The sequence below is a fragment of the Branchiostoma belcheri genome, unplaced genomic scaffold (genome assembly GCF_001625305.1).
Source record: "Branchiostoma belcheri isolate BF01 breed outbred unplaced genomic scaffold, Haploidv18h27 scaffold257, whole genome shotgun sequence".
In the NCBI taxonomy this organism is placed as follows: Eukaryota; Metazoa; Chordata; class Leptocardii; order Amphioxiformes; family Branchiostomatidae; genus Branchiostoma; species Branchiostoma belcheri.
This window is the reverse complement of record NW_017803862.1, coordinates 76,133-96,805: the sequence shown is the minus strand read 5'-3', so window position 1 is coordinate 96,805 and position 20,673 is coordinate 76,133. Positions and strand designations below refer to the sequence as shown.

Below are 20,673 nucleotides of genomic sequence, written 5' to 3'. Positions count from 1 at the left end.
TTTCAATTCCTTCAACTCAAAATTGCTCAAGAGTAAATGGAATGACTTTTAAAACTAATTATATATAATTTCTAGTGCCACTTAAACCTTTGACATGGCCTGTTATTCAATTTTGTTACTGTAGTGTATCCTTTTTCTTACAGTTGGTAACATTCTTACATTCAAACACATACAAATTTGCGAAATGGTAACGAAAGTTTGTATGAAACATGGGTCTGTCACTAAAAATGTGACAAAAGGTCTAAGATGATATTTGAGTTTAAGATGGTTCTGACATAATAATAGTTTCTTTGAACATTGTCACGATCAAGTAACTAGAAATCTTTTTTATATTAGGTTGTGTTCCTTCTAATGTATTTTTAAGCTAATAAATCTAAGCTAATCTAAACACCTTCATAGAATTTAATTAATGACTGCAAATTCACTGAAACCTAACACAGCAGTAATGTGCTGATTACGAACAGGCTTCTGGTAAGTCCTCCGACCTTTCTCAAGGTCATATGACCATGGCGGCTTATGATGGCGCCAAAACAGATTTCCTATTTACCATTCCATGACGTCACACCTCCAGATAACTCAGTGTTCGGATCATTTCAACCTGACGAGGGTTAGAGGACGGAAATATTTTTGTGAACACTTTAACTTTGCGTAACGCTACATGGACTAAATTTTACGACGATTTTACCATCACAGATTAACATTCATTAAAAAACGAAAATCATAACCCTTGCACTGTGCACTTTTTAATTTATCTTATAAATGCATCACGATTACAACGATTAATACATTTAGAGCCATACATGTTAATGCAACTTAATCCACTTTCTGTGGTGGCCTTGACGATTCAACTATTTAATCCATATATTGCAGTAAGGTACCTCTACATATTTATATGCAGCTTGATGCACAGTTCTCTAAGGCCCTAAACGTGCAATCATAATCTTTCATTCTCTGGACGTGCTGGTCACGGGATATCGTTTTGTTTAAGGGTGCTTGAGGGCATGGATTTCTATAGGCGCATGCGTGTAGGGTGGAATATAGTACCGGGTATATATATAGAGAGCAATAAGATTTCATTTTTCTTGGAAAATTTGGTGTCCTTTTGTTTTTTTGTGGATGGGATAGACACGGCTTCATACTCACTGTGGCCATTTAAAGTTTAAAGAGCTGTATCAAAAATGGTAGAATCTGGCTTGTGGACAATTCAACAGGTGGGCTATCCTGTCAAGGTTATTTATCATGACCTTTTTATCCCAGAGGTGAGATTTTGACACCTTTTTTGGTGGGTTATTTGTATAGAATTCCGCAGTAGAACGTATTGGTATTGCATGCCCTGAATTGATCTCTGACCTTCACCACACACCCCGTTCCCTGTGAGGGGGCTTATTACCAGTAGGGAAATGATGGTGAAGATACGAAATGGCAACTTGCTAGAGACTGACAATACCTCATTCCAACAACTGCTTGTAAAATGAAATTACGACTTCTTATTATTCTTTCCCTTAAAGCTTGTTTCTTTCTTTAGCCATGTAATTCTATATCGATCACTATCAGTGTACACTGTATGTATTAGACACCTTTGAAATCTCATTTAGAATGAGTAAAACAAGAACAATGTAACAGGATGTTACATATAATATTACTTGATTGGAATGTATCTCAATACAAGATAGTAAGATACATAATTTGATATTTTATTATCATCGTGAGGTTAGTAGCCTGGTAATCATTTTCCCAGTGATGATTGACCTTCTATCCTAAGCTTACTTCTGTTCATTATAATACTTGATATGATCATTTTCCATACTTCATATATACTTATTTTTGGTACTTGATTCATTTCATCTGTGCTAGAGTGATTAATTCCTTGTCAATTTAAAAAGAGAGGACAACATATAAAATCTAAAGCTTCTGACCTCCCTTGTACAATTGTATTTTACGTTTTATTTGCGAGTTGCAAATTCTTGTTATGTTCACATGAAACAATAAAGTAATGGGGCAAAAAAAGAATGTGTTACATCTCTACATTTCTTATTCAAGGTAGATCCTAGTCAAAATTAACAGTAACAGCCATTGAGATAATGAGATGAAATAGGAAATAAACAATCTGATAGTAAGTGGTCAGTTTAAGAGATGGATTGAGCATTTTTTTCCTACATGTTTCATATAATTACATTTACTTTTCTTAGCACGATGAACAACTAACTGAAGTGGTAAATTATAATCGTCATCGTTTGATGTAGTTATATATAAACAGGATACTATAATTCAGCGCACCAGAGAAATTTGTGTAACTTTTTGTCGTAATAAACTATATTTTCATCATAAAATAAGTTGCTGATTATGATATTGAATACAAACTATTAGGCTTCAGCTTTATTGATATTTGCATTGACTTGTTTATTAAAATTCAAAACTAACACATAATGTACACAAAGCAAATGGTACATGTTCTACAAAAAATAAAATATGACACGGATGAAAGATATAATAATTCTATTTTTAATGTAGAAACATGAATATGCTTCGTAAGGGCTAGAGATGTAAATTAGCCATTTTACATTCTCTCTCTCTTCAAATCTTGCAATCTTCTGCTATGTCCATTATAGACTTCCGTCATGTCAACAGAGTTGTGGCCAAACAGATAATATGATGCAAATTGTATAAGTTATGGTTATGTATTCTCAAGACAAATGGCAGAATTGCATTTATAGGTCAGCAGTGCACCCCATGAGCAATGACAGAAGATTGGGCAACAACTGCTGGCTCATTAGTGACGCTGTATAAGATTACGTGTCCTGGGTGATAGTTTTAGATATCCAAAAGGAACTGAGTAATTATGGTTAATCCCATATTTTTAGTTGGAGAATGGCTTAAGTTTTCCATAATGTACTTTTTCGTCTCAAATTAACTGCGCATGCTTGTATACCAAGTTGTCACGATGCCAATTAGTTCTTATTTCGGCTTTCGTTTCACGTTGGGTTAATACGAGTCCTTCAGTTGCAAATATATGCCATCTGTCTTCACATTCTCTTGAACATACTTTACAGCTTGCATGTACATGACATTTGCTCATAATGGTATTATAAAATTAGCATTTGCGTACAGTCGTCTTCGGTGTAGCCCCAGTATTAGCACAAGAAGTAACATGACCTGTCTGCATTTCCAAAGGTTTTATTGGCATGGGCAAAATATACTGCACTTCATCGTATCATTCAATCAATATATCAGCACAACAATTGTTGTTATGCACATACAGTACCACCTATATAACAAACCGTATAGGTACGATTTGTGGGTATTTCTCGTGCAACTCATCACACCGCAGCGAAACGCAACGAATGCGGAAGTAACTATGCCACTGCAGGGCAAAAAATGCGGGGGTCTATGATCTAATTACCTTCGCCAAGAAGGTTATGTTTTCAGAGGCGTTCGTGTATGTGTGTGTGTGTGTGTGTGTGTGTGTGTGTGTGTGTGTGTGTGTGTGTCTGTAAACACGATAACTTTAGAAGGCCTTGGTGGATTGTCTTGATACTTGGTAGGTGGGTAGGTCTTGATGAGACCTCAAAATGATTATATTTTGGACCTCCTAGCGGCTTGTTATGGTACTGCAGCTGCACTTCCGGTTTTGATATCTCATGATCTAGACATGCTAGGGTGACGAAATTTGGATGGTCGGTAGCTCTTGTGCTGGGGAAGAAGTGACGTGCCCCCTAGCGGCTTGCTCTGGAACTACAGGACTATATGTTTGAAAAAATTCAACTCAATGTAACTTAAGAACCGGTTGACGGATCGTCGTGATTTTTGGTATGTAGGTAGCTTATGTGATGCTTGATATAATTATTTGACAATTACGCAAATATGGATGTAATTTGCATAATTTATGGGGATATTCTATAAATCAGCTTCATTCCATGGTTGGACTATTGAATCTTGTGACATTGGTAATTGAGAATGAGAGAAACACAGACAGATATTAATTATGTAAATGAGGACTTAATTTGCATAATTAATGAGAAAATTTTATAATTATGTAAAGATAACTGCCTGGAATTTCATACTTGTGGTATTTGAAAGTTAAGTGAAGGTGAACATCACTAAACATAATGTATTCAAATCAGGACCTTATTTGCATAATTTATGAGGAAATGCTAGAATGGCATTGTTTGTGAATATAAGGTCTCGGACCGGAGTTTTCTGCTGTGTTCGTAGTGAATTTGACACCCTCAGACCGACGGGCTGTCATTTCTGTACTAAACGCGGGTCGGAATTTTTCACTCTTTTGGCGGAAAGGGGTGCCGTCCCGCTTATCAATACACTTGATTGATATTTTGTGCGCCCAATTTATTTAGGGGTAAACAAGGCATATCAAAGTAAATTTGTAAGTGAGGGGTGCTTTTTTTCGTCATTTTTCACACATGGCTGCATGGAAAAAACGAATTTTCCCAGGGTAACGGCTTACTACTGGAAGAAGCCCGGTACCTAATCTTTCCGATGTCAGAATTTAATTAAAATCGATGCGATAAGTTTACCGCTATCTTCGATGACCCAAACACACCCACAACACACGTAGAACGCACCGTCCCAGTGATCAGGCGGAAAGGCTACACTATCATCCGCGCGGACTAATATCAGGAAGTCTCCGCTGGACCGCCAAGATTACGCCACCTATAAAGGCTACAACTAACAGGCTTTTCAGAAAACAGAAAGATATGTACACAGCTATTACGATATTAGGGATATCGTGGCCAAAACATACCATACAAAGTCACGTTTCCGGCGATTTACTGCGCACTTACTTAGACTCTGGTCAGAATTAAACTCCGACCCGGAACCTTAAGGAGATTAATTTTCAATAAAAGTACGAAAAAGTAAAAAGGAGGTTTTGTTGAAGAGTTATACGAAGTTTCCGCTTCAGGCGCTCCTTTATTCCGCTTTAACAGGTGTCTGAAGTTACCACTGAAAAGCGCCTGTTTCGTGACGCCACCACGCGGCTGTATTGAGTATTGCATGTAAGTTCCATTGACACGTCGCGGCAAGTTTATTATCATTTTATACAATGTTACGGACAAAACCCGACACAGGTGTGTACAGAAACGTTCTCTTTGTAATTCTCATGAATAATTTGGCCTCAAGTGGCATTTCCCTTCGTGAAAACATCGTAATAGTAACATACTGCGCCCCAAGTACATGTCGCACATCACGCTACGTCAGCTTGTGTTCTAAACCTGACACGTTGCTAAGGTCTCCTTGGAGATAAAGAATCACCAACACAATTCTATGAATCGAAACATCCGATAACGGCTATTTTATTCAAATCAGTGGTAAGTCATGGCTGGGCAACACACGTATATCCCATTGCAGCTGGCAGAAGTCGAAGTCTGTTCCACGGGACTGGAACTGGGCCAAGATGTGGACGCATTACCTCCAGACGACAGCGACGACGATCTCATCATGGAGGGGATTGTGTTGCCAGCCAATCCTGTGTTAGAAATAAATGACATACAATCAAATAAAGCCGGGCGACCAAAGAAGCGCAAACGAGGAAAACAATTTGAATTGGGAAATGATGTAAGGCACATGAGTATGAGCGCACGTCACACAGTAGAAGGGAATAACAGGGAAGAAGAAACAGACGTTGGTGACCATATCTCCACAAAGTATAAGCGTGTAGACAGTGACACCTGCAGTTTAGCCCGACGTCCATCTTTGGACGACACACCTGGCGGGCTCAGGCCCAGACAGCGGCCGCCTACAGTGCTTGAGAGCCTGGCAAGTGCGCCGTCTGATGAGTCGGGTACTGCAGATGTCACTGAGGACAGAATATTCCATGTGCCTCTCCTAATGAAGTTAATAAATGAATTTTATTCATCCCACAGCATGCTAAGTTCCAGATGCACTCCCAAGGTCACCATGCCTACTGAACGGGAACGAAAGTGCGGGTTTGGGTGCTGGGAGGCCCTGCGCTGTGAGAAATGTGGGTTCACCACTCCGAGCCGCCGGCTGTACGAGGAGGCGGAACGTGTTCCTGGCCACAAAAGGGGGCCCAAGCCTGGGAAGAAGAATGTGCAGCTCGCTATTGGGCTTACAAAGGTCCCTGTCGGGTCGACGGCGGTTCAGTCGCTGTTAACCAGCGTGGAACTGTCATCACCGACTAAAAGTAGCGTGCACAACCTGGCTACAGGGATGGCGGGTCCACTCGTGTCAGTGGCACAACAGGCCCTGGCCGACAACAGGAGGCGATTGCGGACAGTTATGGAGCTAAGGGGAGAACAGGTGGAAGACGGGGAGGCCGTTGCTGTAGCTGCAGCAGCCGATGGCTGCTACAATAATCCCTGTTACAAGGGCTTCCACCAGAAATCCACCCAGGTAGCGTTTCCCGTTAGAGAACAGGAAACAGACGCAAACATGCTGATTGGGTTTGCCTTTGCCAACAAGTTTGGTAAAGACGGAGAAGAGTCCACGTTCCCTAAATCTGAACCTATTGGCAATGCAGAAGAATGGTTAGCTGGGAAAGTTACCCAACAGATGTATCAATGTAATGAGTCACCACTTCTGCTTAAATCTCTTGTTGCTGACGGGTCGGGACAGATTTACAGAGGCGCCCAGTCTGCCACCCAAAACCTTCAGCCCGACTTTAAGATAGAGCAGCAAGATTGTCATGTTCATGCATCGCGTCGTCAGCGGGCTAGCGTTTTCCGTGCAAACTTAAGTTCCCAACTTCTGACGGGGCGGGCGGACTTTACCGGCAAGGTGACAAAGGAAGCACGAAAGGCTTTCTGTACTGTCTTGTCGAGAGCCGTCGCTTCGCGCTGTTCAGGGGAACTTAGGGGAGCACGGGGACGCTATCTCACCGACGACTCCAAATTTCTCGGCGCAGTTTCGGACGCAAAACACAACATACTGGACTGCTTCTCTGGCAACCACACAAAGTGTTTCAGCGTGTCATTTGTGTGCCCTTGCCTACCTGCGGGCTCCGACCACAAACCCTCCTACCTCCCCAGAAAAAGATATCTTTTGTTAACTGTGGAGGACAGAGTTGAGCTTGGCGAAGTGCTCGATTACAAGTTGTCGGAAGAAAAAGCTATGAAACAGCGCTACCTGCGGTCCACCAACTCTGTGGAGGCATTTCACAGATGTATGCACAAGTCTCTGCCAAAGTCTTTGACTTTCAAAACGCTGGCAGAGATGCGTGCATACAGTGCTGTGCACTCTGCGGCTGTGGGTGGGATGGGGGAATCCCTAGCCCGTCTCGGACAGCACTTTGGTGTCGCACCGCGTTCAGGTGGCGAGGCGGCCCAGAAGTTGTTGCAGCTAGACAAACAGGCTGCCGCCGACAAACACCGGCAACAGTCAGATGGCTACCGCAGGAGTCGGAAAAAGGCCTCGGCCAAGACCGTGTCCAAACGAGTCGAAAAACTGATGTCTGAAACATCCCAGTCAGTTCATCTTCCACATGAGCACCCTTACCTAAGATCAGAAGACGTGTTACCAACGGAAAGTATATCTGATTAAGAAATTTCAATAAATCCTCTTTCATATTCGGCCCTTAAAACAGACTCTGTCTTTTTTTTTTAAGTTCTCAGATTGTGAATGAATGAATGAATGAATGAATGAATGAATGAATGAATGAATGAATGAATGAATGAATGAATGAATGAATGAATGAATGAATGAATGAATGAAGTTGACTGGCGCGGGTTTATCTGTGTGGTGGGGGGGGGGGGGGGTAGGGAAGTAAACAAAGTCCCCTAACCTACTGTCGGATGATGCAGTCCTTGTAGTTACCGTGTCCGCAGCAGCGCCCGTCCTCCACACACCTTGCCCGCTGGATGTTTACTACGGCCGTCTCGTAGCTGAGGTGCTCAATGTTCAGACAGAGCTTCTCGTGGCATAGGTGACTGACGTGCATGGCAGAGGTCAGCCTCTGCTTGGTGTGGATGAAGAACAGCAAGCGATGCACGCTCAAGGTGAAGCGCCTGTCATCGAAGTGCGACTTCACCTTCGTTGTCCCGTACCCTTCTTTACTGACGTGGCCAGTCCACAGCACGCATCCGCTTGCAACCGCGGCAGATTTGCTGAGCAGCTTCTGCCTGATAAACTCTCCATAATCGTCTGTCAGTGGGTTGAGGTAGAATTCTGCCATCTTGGACTGAGCGAGCGTGGTTTGTGTGATGTACGTGTAAATTACGGCTGACCGGATACCCGTCAACCAATTCACAGAAAGCCTCGAAATATTTACTGTCACACTATTAGTAAGCGTAATAAGCTCCATCTGTTCTTACACACTTACAACTGTCTTGATTAAGAAGCGAAAAGAAGCTGGACATAAAGATATTAGCTCACAATAAATGTAGTCAGATACCAGACTTGCATCACTTTTTGTCACATACAACTTTATTACCATGACCTATATATGTGAATATAGCTTGTAAATGTACGTTAAAAGTCCTTCTTTCAATAGTAGGCAATGAACGCATGTTGTACGGCTGCTGTGCACATGAATGAATACTGCTCTAGCTTCTTTTTCTTACTTTTGCGCCACGAAAATAGACCACAGGCGTGAAAGTTGAAAGGACGTTGACCCCGTTCTATACAAGGCGATTACGTCATGCTCGAGAGGGGGGAGGGGGGCGAATCACTAATACACCGAAAAGGAGAGATACAAGCGAGAAACGCGGCGTTTTCGGCAGTTTTCTGCGTAGTCCCGGGGCCGTCTTCACGATGGGGTCCAAAAAACGTCTTTGCGCCGTTATATTATATATTAGGTGCGCTTTCTTAAGGTCTCGGACCGGAGTTTTCTGCTGTGTTCGTAGTGAATTTGACACCCTCAGACCGACGGGCTGTCATTTCTGTACTAAACGCGGGTCGGAATTGTTTGTTTGTTTGTTTGTTTCGCATAACCGGTAAACCGCCTTCAGGCGTAACACACCAGTTTTGTACATGTGCGCACATGTACAAGCTGCGTAAGACCGGACTGTAAGGTTTTGAACCACTCACACCGGGAAGATCCCCTACTCTTTTCGATAAGTGCGGTGGGTTCTTTAACGTGCATGGGGTGTGGCTCTCCCAAACACGGGACCTCCATTTAACGTCCTATCCGAGGGACGTCCCTAACCGAAGCTAGGAATTTTTCACTCTTTTGGCGGAAAGGGGTGCCGTCCCGCTTATCAATACACTTGATTGATATTTTGTGCGCCCAATTTATTTAGGGGTAAACAAGGCATATCAAAGTAAATTTGTAAGTGAGGGGTGCTTTTTTTCGTCATTTTTCACACATGGCTGCATTGATATTTTGTGCCTATGAATTATAAAAGGTGAGAGGTGAGATGTAATGCCTCTTTTCGTCTATTTTACCATGCATGGATTTACCTGTAAATAGTCGGAAAAGCAACACTCCCTTCAACCCCAGTTTACCTCTTTGTTACCCCAGAGTCCCTTGAAGTTCATCCATGTCCAGTTCCCGGTGTAACCTCCGTCTGGCTGGTACATGGTGAAGCGCACGTTCTTCCACGTGTCCCATGCCGTACCTGCACTGGTCTCGTCCTTCAGTGTTTTGATTAGGCGAGCCATGAATGTGCGAGTGGCAGAGCTGGGCCACAGCTTGTGATTGCCTGTAATTGTGAAAAAAAAAATAAGTAAATGCTCTGATAAATACGTTGAAATCCAGTTAGGTTGCTTGCTTGCTTAGTTAGTTTGTTGGTTACGTTGGTTGGTTGGTCGTTCTGTTGAGTTTTTGTTGAGTTTACTGATTGTTAATTACTTGTTAGTCAATAGCATATGAATTGAAAAGAAGAAACGTAGCCACACATTCGGTATCATTTGGCCTAGGGAAAATGTTGCAATTGCTATTTTGGTAGGGATTCTCCATTTTTCTAGATTTCCAGTGATTGAGTGAGCAAGTGATTGAGTGATTGATTGAGTGAGTGAGTGAGTGAGTCAGTGGGTGAGTGAGTGAGTGAGTGAGTGAGTGAGTGGGTGGGAGGGTGAGTGAGTGGGTGAGTGAGTGAGTGAGTCAGTGGGTGAGTGAGTGAGTGAGTGGGTGGGAGGGTGAGTGAGTGAGTGAGTGAAAGGCCGGCCTGTGGAGATTGGTAACCAGGCTAGACAAGCAGGCTAGACACCTAATTGTAATATATTATTATAATAAAGAGTGAAAATGGATACCGTAAGCTGAATACAAAATGGGATGTGTCCCCTCAGTCAGTACAACATCTTCACCCTTCCTGTAAGTCTGCGATGTGCCGTGCCAGTTGTATATACCTGGCCAATCAAATAAAATTCTTTCTAACATGGATAAAATCTCATGTAATTCCATCTAATTTGAAACTTAAAAATGAATAACTTATGCTTATTTGATGACGCCATTGGTCAAAATTCAAGATGGCGAATAACTTAATCGCTCTCCTTAATTAATCGCTCCTTTTTTCTTCTAACGTACATATGGGCGTCTTTATATTCCATTTGTAATTCTATACTCTATCTTAAATATTCTTGAAGATATCTAGATCTAATACAACTACTTTCAAATTAATTATAAGAGGTATGAAGAAGGTCAGCTACATTTGGGTGCTTCAACCGTCTCAACCAAAACGGGGGAAGATATCGACTTCCAACAATCTTTAACCCCTTGATGACGCCAAATTTCCGTGACCCGAGCGATTGGATCAGATAGCTCAAGGAGACTAGAAAGTGATTAAGTTTAGAATTCTTGTAAGTTCTTTTTTAGCTTAACGACGATTTAACTAGCAGATAGCTTGAGCCGACATTTTCATGAAAGTTAATCATTGTTTGTATAAGTCATTATGAAAAAAAGACTAATCTTTCCTTTCAACACCTAAATGAATTGGGAATTCCCGCAAATTTTTGGCTGACTCCTTCAACCTCATTTACGGAATGAACCAGTCTAGTCTTGGAACGTGATGTCAGAGACACGTGCCAGATAACTTTCCAAGAGTGGACTGGTCCATTCCGCAAACATGGTTGAAGAAGACAGCCGAAAATTTGGAATAAATCCCAATTCATGCAGGTGTTAGAAGGAAATCTTAGCCTTTTTTTCGTAATGTTCTTGGACTTGACAACTCCAGGTACCTGAAGATGTTTCTGCAGAATCAACATAGATGCTGCTTGGAGTTTTGCCCACCAGACGAATAGTCATGTGTTCCCAGTCACTCACGCGATGCGCCAAAGTCTGGTTCTTGCCGATGCAACCAAAAATCTTGTCGCCTGTTGAAGATAAAGCCCAAACAAAAATAATATAATCATGCTCTTAGCGCATCATTAACAATCATTTAAAAAACCATCTAGAAGATGCAGCGATATTTAAAACTTTTAAAGATGTTATATCGTTAGTAAAAGTTTTGCATCCATTGATTAGGTGAAAAGATACAATACCATTAAATAGAAGAATTTATTAATATCCATGCAGATACTTTGGCGGCAAAATCGTGGCAGCTGGAAACAATAGCGACTGCCAGGCCATTTTGATAGTGCATTGGTGGTTTGTTAAAGTTTAAACTCCAAAGGATCTGCTTGGAGATTATGCCTTATGAGCTCGAGAGCCACTGGTAGACTGCATAGTCAAAATCGGAAAAAAAGAAGAAAGGAAGAAACAAAAACAAAATCTTCGGTGTCTTATTTTCAAATGTTTTAAATGTCTGTATTAAATTTCCTGTACGTTCCTGTATGTACGCTTAAATTAATTACGAACCATTTTTAGATGTCACTGAATGATACTCAGAATGTAGATTTCTGGCGGCGACCTATTTACGAATAATTTTCAATTTTAATTTCAATTTAATTAATTGTAAACCTCAAACCCCATGTTATCAGGGCCCTTCAACCCGTATCTATCACTTGCAGAGTAACCAATTAAGATTATCCATCGCATACAGTGTGAACGGAGAAGGGGGTGAATAAAAGTTTGCCAGCCAGATTAACCTACCGACGCAAACTTTCTTTCCCAAGTTGTACGGGAAGAACATCCAGTAGAAGATGTCTGTAGTGATCGCATTGACCCTCTTTACAACAGCGTACACGGGAGGCTGCCTGGTGGGCCCGATCTGCTCTCCACTGAAGAAAGGCAGCGTGGCTTCGGCATGCGGCAGGGGTTGGACGGTGCTCATGTAACACGTCTCGGTACAAGTGGGAAGGGTAGAGGGCGTGCTGGAGTATACCCTGCGACCATCGTACACTTTGACATGCTGAAGATGAAAGTCGATGCTGGAAGGGTTGTACTTCTCGCCTTTCGCCAGCCACACTTTAGGTGCGTACCTAGACACTAGTGTCCGCAGCTGATCCTCTGTGACAGGACTCACTGTAGCAATACATACATTAACAAAAGTACATGTATAGGAATGATCAAACATGTAGAATATGTATTAGAAAACAAGAAAAACATTGGAATATAACAATTGTGTAATTTTTATTTGTGTGAAAATCCATAGATGTAACAACAAGGAATTTTATACTTGCGGCGCGCAGAAGTTATATAAAAGAATAAGAAGAACTTTGTTGCACTACAATAATAATAAAAAAATACATGTAAAGTTGTCATTGCTAACATTTGTCCAACAGTACTAATAACAGTTCTAAGAGATAGCAGATGTAACAGTTATAGGAAGCTGATCAACTTTTATAGATAATAACAAAGATTTGTAGTTATACTACTCCCACTCTAGTGATAATAAACTGATATTGCGTCCGAAATGTACATTGACTCGTTTTTTGCAGTTAGTTGTGTATACATTGGCCTACATATAACACAATAAATATATATAGACAGGACATAATAATAGCATATTACCATATAGCCAGAAGGCGTCAACTAATCAGAAGGCTCCATTTGCCATTGGTTATCAGGCCGTAACCTCAAAAGTGGTCGGTTATTAGAATAATCGTGGGATGGCATTAACCAGCTTTAAGGTATGGCTCAGCTTAAGGTATGGCATCAACACTTTATTGAATATCTCTGGTTTGGATGAGGTAGCGTTATTGGTCTTACATGCAACGGACTGTAACAATTTTATAGGTCTTCATAGGTTAAGCAATCTATTATAAAATGGAATTCGTTTTCAATGTCTTTATGGCCGTTGGAACACAGTCTCTCATTGGCTGGTGTGTTATTTGAGACCCTTTTTAATTCGTAAAGAGTGGGCGCTTATCATTTTATTTTGGTTATACTATTTCTAAACGATTTGTTTTGGATTTGTGAAATACAGTTTTTCAGACAGAACTGTGTTTTGATTTTGCAATAGTTCTTGGGAAGATAGGGACCTCATTTGCATAATTTCTAAGGTATGGCAATGTTTGTGGAGAGAAGACTGTTGTTTGGTTAAAATATGATCAACCATAATGTAATTTGTAGTCGTAAAGGTTAACGTCATTTGGGGAAGGTATGAGATCGTGGAATTCTAGTTCCTTAAGCTTTGCATTGTAGCTACTCCCATTAACAAAAGAAAGTCCCATATTTTGAGAAAACTTTCTAAAGATGTGTAACGGAACGATTAACTGCTAACCTTTGACACAGTGGTATGTTGCCTCCAAGTACTTCTGAGTCCCGTGGCAGGGGTCGCCGAACACCTCTGTCACTGCTCTCACAGAGTCCATAAAAATCCGTCCACCCCACCGCGAGAAACAGCGAACATGAAAACCACGACCGGTTACTGTACCCTTCTGCGGAAGGATATCTTATTCACCAGAGGTAACTAACGACTGATGTAATAAAGCCGTTGACTGTATACATCCGCTAAGACCACCCATTTGAAAGTTTAACCCTACCTAGACCGGGCTTTTTTTGACATGGGGGGACCGGGGGGGGCTCTTTTGACCCCCCCCCTAAGAACTCGCGAACGGTATGTCGTATGACCACCAAATTTTCAGAGAATGGTGTACTAGTGAAAATTTATCATATCTACAATTTTTATGTCGTTATGACGTAATATGACGTCATTATGACGTCATTAATGTGATTTTATTGGCCAAAACCGTCTAAATAGGTTTTCCCCTGAAAACTAAATGGTATTCAACATAACTGTACCAAAAGTGTTTATGACAGAATGTTATGGTGTACTAAGTCTTATGTTGCCCATAGCAACACCGGTGACGTCATAAAATGACGTCATGCATATTTAATATATCCGCCATCTTGGATCACCAATCTTGAATTTTCAAAATTTTTCATGATAAAGCCTAAAATACATTGTAAACATACTAAAGACCTTCATTTAAACCTTTTTTGGAAAAAGAAATGGAAGTATTGATGAAATTTTAATGAAAATAACCTGTATATACCTGTTCTAATGATATGGTCCGCCATCTTGGATTTTGGCCAATGACGTCATCAAATTAGCATAAATTATGCATATTTAATGACAAAATTTACATAAAATTATATGGGATGTTATTAATATTAGAAACCATGAGTAACTTGACATAAAACCCATAAAATTCTATTGTTGAAACAAAAAGTACTAAATTCAGCAAAAATGCCTGTCAGAAACACGTTGCCATGGCAACACAAAAATTTATTATCTTATTCCAATGACAGAGAATTGTTGCCAACAATATTCTAGGAAAAGTCACCAAGTTTGGCCGTTCTACGGCTAGCCGTTCAGACGCTAGGTGACATCAAAGTTGCCGCGGGCACTTTTAGCCCCCCCCCCCGGTCTAGGTAGGGTTAAGGTGGATTATTTAGATCATGTTACAAAATCAATACGACAAACTGCATTTCAAATATGAACGCAAATTGACTATACCCTCGTACCAAATGTAACGGTATTTATTAAAGGTGTACTAAACAATAATGACGCAAGAGAAGATCCAACCACTGACCGTCACACCGGGTGCCATCTTCACTAAGAGATTGTCCAGCAGGACAGGAGCACAGCACGTTGTTTCCGGGCGTGTCGATGTAGATGACCATCCGATCAGCCGTTGCAATATTACCCCCTGAATAAAACAAAATAATGGAACAATTTAAGAAATCAGACAAGAAATCTTGGCTCAGGCTCCTTAAGTTATTTTAACGTATTTATAGCAGCATGTATAGACACCTGAAAATAGCGATTTTCCACATATTTTGGTCCGTAACAGAATAGCTGCCTAACTCAATTATCAGATAAGAAAAGTAAACTTAGACATGGCCCATTTGCCCAGGGAAATATATAGGGCTATATAAGTACTGTACGCACCGTTGTAGTTAGCGTAGACTGTAGTTTTAGAAAAGCGGATGTAAGGCAGCTGATCTTCCGGAGCTCGCTCCCATTCACAATAGCCGAGTGGACCGCCGTCGGCCACCGCAAGCCAACATGCGTCTTGGGGGCAACCACCCCAGTTGCGATTGATGTGAAAAGACCTACAACAAAGAAAGTCGTGTTTTAATTAATACAATTAATTCCATGGACGTCATATAGATTCAGTACGAATTCGGTAATTCCATGCAAGAATATAAAGGACATTTCCAAGGCTCAAGATTTACCTTTTCTCATGTGGGGTTCCTTCGATCGAGAAGAAGTTTTGAGGCTCGGTGCTGATGTCCTTCCAAGGAGATGAGAGCAGACGAGACTTGGAGAACCAGTTGAACTTGTCAGTGTTTCTCCCATCAAAAATCAGCTCTACATTTCCTTCGGAGGACTCCAACACGACCTTCACCTGCAAAAGACAACAATCTTACTTGTGCTTGTACTTACCTGTGCCGCTAAAAAAACAGCCCCTCATTCTTGAGTTATATGCAGTTCTTTTTATTGAGAACAGATTTAGCTGGCTAAATCCAATTCTGCTCGTCAAAAATGCTAATTATTTTTAATGGTTGTGTTACTCGTAATAACCACAAGGGTCTAGCAGACACTTACACGTTGGATGTTAAGCGAATCCCATTGGTCTACAACTGGGCATTTGTTGTGGCTGACTTGTCCATTAGTTCTCCAGGCGTCGTAAACAGTCTGTCCTGTTCCTTTCTTAGTTGTAAAAACGTCTAGCCATTGAGAACTGGCTGTAAAGACTGGATAGGTACCAAATATGGAAAGTTAGCCCCCAAAATAAATATATAGACCTTCAGGCCGAAAAAAGGTTAGTACAGAATTATAATGTTAATAATTTCTTTGTTAAAGTTGGTCGATCAATCAACAGTGTGTACACATTTCCCAGGGCAAACACGGTGGGCTGACATGTCCATGTACATTTGTAACTATTTGCATTTTCAGATAGCAAAAGATAGCAAAGATATTTTCGATATTCAAACATTTTTTGTTACTCTACTGCTTTTTTTAAATGCATGAAGTTTTACATGCGCCCAAGTCGGCCAATTGTAGCAAACGAACGGCTCAGCTGTATTCAGCCGACAACATTACGATGACCTACGTTTAGTATTTCAGCTTCTAATAAAAGTGACAAAACCTGTGATAGTTACTCGACCGATCTTTCCATCCGATAAACCATATCGTTATCCAGAAAATGTACTTGAGGTTGGCTAGACTTGCCTGTCTCTGTATGTGTATATTGTGACCTACACGGGCTACGTGTGTACGTTCAGTTCCTATCTTTGAAAAGAACCGAATTCCTGTATGACAACCCATCATTCGACTCAAAACATTTTGTGTACCTTCCCAAATGTTTGTCTGATAGTCACTGAGATTTCTACCATTAGCTTGAATAGTGTCCGACGTAGGCCATGCTAGTTATGACACACGATCCACATATAAAGCAATTCTAACCACGGCGTTCTAACAGGTTTTGAGTTGTGTCACACACATCCTCAGTCCAAATCATTGTTTGCTACAGAATAGCATACCAAGTATTCAAAGTGTAAATGGCGTATTCAATATTTAGAAAGAATAAACAAAACATCGGAGTCGTGACAAAAGCTATGCGTCAAACGCCGGAAACGGGGCAAGAGACTTTTATTTCTAAGTCAAGCAGATTTACGATGTCTTACTTTTCTTGACAGTAATCGTCTCTTGCTTATCAGTGTCTTGGGGCTCCATCGATGTCCCCATGTTGGTCATTGGTGACTAAATATGAAAACGTAAAAAAAACAACATATGCTTGTCCTGTATAATTTATGGAGTTAAAAGGATCATTTGACAAATATTAATGCTTTAATGGTTAAGAAAGGGCCTGGAAAATTGAAATGAAATTGAAATCAAATCAAATATACAAAAGGACAAATTACTTATTCTGGCTGCCTGTTTAGAAGATATTAGACCTTCCCTACCAACGTGCACGTGCTATCAACCTAGTCAGCACGGACAAACAGATACACAATACCCAGGTACCCAGTAGTCATAATCTCAATGAAAGCCTTTGCTTTCAAGACATGTTTGTCTTAATCTCCAAGCAGATCATACGGTGGCAAGGCAGTATCCATTGGCCAGAGGAGATGTACAGTGCCAAAGCCAATCGCAACCCCGACTGTAACTATTACAATAAGGATGAAGCCGCGGAGTAGATGGGACCGGAGCAGGGACGGGAAGCAGGAACTCTTCGATGAATCTATAAATAGTTAGCACTGTTTAGAGAAAATCGTAAGCATCACAATCATTACAACATACCCCACTGCCACTTAGTAAGAAAATTGATACCAAAGATGGTGCACCTTCCTTTGCGCTCTGACCGCATGACACCAGTGCAAGTGGCCATTGTTTTGCCATCTATGCTTATTAAAGGTCGCATAACAGCGTTTATGGTCTCATTCATGTATTACTCCGAGTGTACCTAAAAGGGTACCAAGTCAAAAACTAAACTGCTATATGAACGCGTGTTTGTATTGGTGAGAATTTTCCCTTTAGTCATCCAAACTGACGTAAAACGTCAAAGCGGTGAAAGCTTGTTTGTAACTGAAGAAATTAGGACGTAGTTGTCGGCAGCCGCGCGCTAGGTCGGACGTGCACAGTCCAGTGTTGTGAGTTGTGCGGTCGTAGGTTTGCAGCGTGGGAGGGCCTCTTGCGGACATGCCGCTAAGTGCAGTTTGTAATTCCCATAAAAGGGGTTTGTGTGTATAGAAGTCGTTGGCAATTTTTTTATGAGATATAGAGTAAGTGTGCTTAACATAGCATGAAAGATATGAATTTATTTAATGTAGGATCATAGGGAACACGGTCTCGTAAGTCACTCATTAATGCATATCTATTATTATATATAAGGCCATGTTGATTTGATTATATGGATGACATCCTCTGGGAACCCCAAAACTGATGCGCAAATGGCACAGAATATGTTATGGCGAATAATCTACTCTTCGAATTCATTTCTTTATATTTTTGTCTTTTTTCCTTTGAGTTTGGCATTCTACGACATTGGTGTCGTTTCTAAATGTTTTCCTTGCAACTTATGGTATATTTTTGCTCATTTAGCAACTGTTTTGTACGATTTACAGTATGGTTGAAAACTTTTTTTTGGAAACGGCCGAAAATTCATGCGCGCGCGGATGTCATCCATATAATGAAATCAACATGGCCTAATGTATCGAGAAAAAACATGAATGAGACCTTATGGGCGAACACCGCAGTCAATAGTAGTTAGGGCACAAAATAGAGAATGCTGCAGAGATTGTGTATAGGACAGTGAAGTAAAAACAGTACTGAATTTTATAATAATGCATCAGGTTTGAGACCATATAATTTGAATTAGGGTGTCACAGTGTTCGGCCGGGGTGGATTTTGCCGCCTGGATCCTGTTACCGCCGAGTACTGTGCATCGGCTGCAGTTCACGTAACCCCCGCCAAGCGTGGTAAGCGTGCAAGAAAAATTAGAGCTGATTTTGACACATTTTGTAGGTCGTACCCTGAACCCAAACATTTTTTAACTTGCTTGTGCACCCTACTATGAGCCTTCTCACTTTTGAGCTCCTTAACTTTAGAAGTCCCCATAGGGCGAAAATTGTGTCTTTTTATCTTTTTTAATTCTTTGTTATTATTGATAGTTTCCTTGCTGGGTATAGAGGCTACCTTTATCTTGTGTTGCCCCAGACGAGTAGGTTGGGTTAATAAACATGCCGCAGGCGTCCCTCTTCATCCTCCTGGGTAGTCTGGTGTCATTCCCTTGATCAGTCGGTTGTCCACCATGTTCTTTGTGCGCACCTGACTGCTGTTGGTTCTCGACGTCATCTTCGTCTATTGAGTGGTACACGTTGCTGTCAACGTCTTCTGGATCAATGCATAAAATGTCAGTTCCTCCATCTTGGGTAGAAAATGCCGGTTGTTCCGTGTAAATTAAAAAGAATAAATGGGAGACTTTTAATTGATTGTACGATAGAGCTGGCTGGAGTAATCTGTCGGAGGGAAGCAAGGGGCCATGTTGTACCTGGTCTGTGCATATAGGCAGGTAGGCAGGTATGATTCAGGGGATTGTAGGGATGGAGGGGACTACGGGACGTAATCAAATCGGGTATTATACCACTTTCTGAACTACTTCACATGCCACAAACTCCCACCCGACTTCACTTTCAGACTTGACCTTCCTGCCAATCGCCAAAATCAGCTCCGACCATCCAAAATCCGTTATCAAAGAGTGGTGCATATTAAAGAAATTACGACGCTCTACCGCTCACAGAATATCAAAAAAATATTAACTTATACGAAGAGGTCAAGACATATTTTCATTGAAATTAATAATAAACCGTTATTGGATTTAAAAAAACGTACTGAGACGTACAAGCATTTTTTATTCCTTGTACCTCAATAATGATGCTCGAATTTAAGCAACAGTTAGCAAAAGGTGACTGATGCGATATATATTTCCACCATATAACCAAACAAGGAGGAGGGGCTGTACGAGCGACTTCCATACTGTATACACATAGATGTCAAATCTACGACGGACGGGCCAGGGACGGGTTGGGAGAAACGGTCAGGCGTCCCTCGGACGGGGTCCAGCCGCCCGGAGCGTCAATTTGTGGACGGCCTCAACTTATATTGGGACCGGGGACGGCCTGGGATGGGTCAGGACGGATTCGGATGGCCAGGGACAAGCAATTACTGGAATATTTACATATGCATAATATACTCTGTACCAACCAATCAGGATTCAGGCCCGGCCACTCTAGCTCTACTACTACAACTTTTCTGGACGTTACTGATTATATACTAGAAAGGCCAATATTTGCTTTGGAGCAAATACAGCGATGGGTTCACCACATTTTACGACATGGCAGGGAAAGAATGAGAAACACAAGGGAAAACAATGATTTACATTGATATAACTATAATATGAAGTAACATACAACTAAAACAAGAGTTGGATAGCTATTCCCTACTTTATTGGTTAGGATTTTTAATTGCATAATGCAAACTGTTGATTTTCAAAATAAATTAAAAAAAACGTTCATGCCCCGCATTCCAATGCTGGAGCAGAAAAGCTTGAAATACCTACCAAAACTACTTGAATAAAGACATACTGTCAGTATGGAAATGCTCTGTGCAGGTGTTAATCAAGTTAAATCCCAACAGCCAATCAGCAAGAAATGCTCTGTGCAGGTGGAAATGCTCTGTGCAGGTGTTAATCAAGTTAAATCCCAACAGCCAATCAGCAAGAAGTATAGAGGAAAGCTGCATGCCTATTGGTTGATGCCCTGCATTCCATTGTGATGACTCATGCCCAGACGTGGTAAACACGCACACTAACACAGTAATACATTTGCTATAACACAGCCAAAAAACTCAAATAAAACCATTCTAAAAG

The 20,673-nt window shown here is 41.1% G+C and overlaps 2 protein-coding genes across 2 annotated transcripts; one reads left to right on the top strand and one right to left on the bottom strand.

The window, feature by feature from the left end:
- Positions 1–5,229: 5,229 nt before the first annotated feature.
- On the top strand, positions 5,230–7,553 carry LOC109471741. Its single transcript, XM_019771092.1, has one exon. The coding sequence runs from the start codon at positions 5,332–5,334 to the stop codon at positions 7,513–7,515; it is 2,184 nt and encodes a 727-aa protein (XP_019626651.1). The 5' UTR covers positions 5,230–5,331; the 3' UTR covers positions 7,516–7,553.
- Positions 7,554–9,402: 1,849 nt separating this feature from the next.
- On the bottom strand, positions 9,403–19,100 carry LOC109471737 (putative vacuolar protein sorting-associated protein TDA6). The gene is made up of 8 exons (XM_019771087.1): positions 19,074–19,100; positions 15,476–15,648; positions 15,189–15,352; positions 14,830–14,946; positions 11,942–12,313; positions 11,089–11,223; positions 10,165–10,260; positions 9,403–9,614 (listed from the first exon to the last, which is right to left on the bottom strand). The coding sequence occupies exons 1-8, from the start codon at positions 19,098–19,100 to the stop codon at positions 9,403–9,405; spliced, it is 1,296 nt and encodes a 431-aa protein (XP_019626646.1).
- Positions 19,101–20,673: the final 1,573 nt, after the last annotated feature.

Bases quoted from the DNA above. Each gene is read 5' to 3' on its own strand.
- LOC109471741 (XM_019771092.1), top strand. From the start codon at position 5,332: ATGGCTGGGCAACACACGTATATCCCATTGCAGCTGGCAGAAGTCGAA.
- LOC109471737 (XM_019771087.1), bottom strand. From the start codon at position 19,100: ATGACGTCGAGAACCAACAGCAGTCAG. The intron at 15,649-19,073 runs GTGCGCACAAAG...TGTCTTTTGCAG, and splicing joins CGAGAACCAACAGCAGTCAG to GTGAAGGTCGTGTTGGAGTC. The intron at 14,947-15,188 runs GTGCGTACAGTA...TGTTTTATTCAG, and splicing joins AGTCTACGCTAACTACAACG to GGGGTAATATTGCAACGGCT.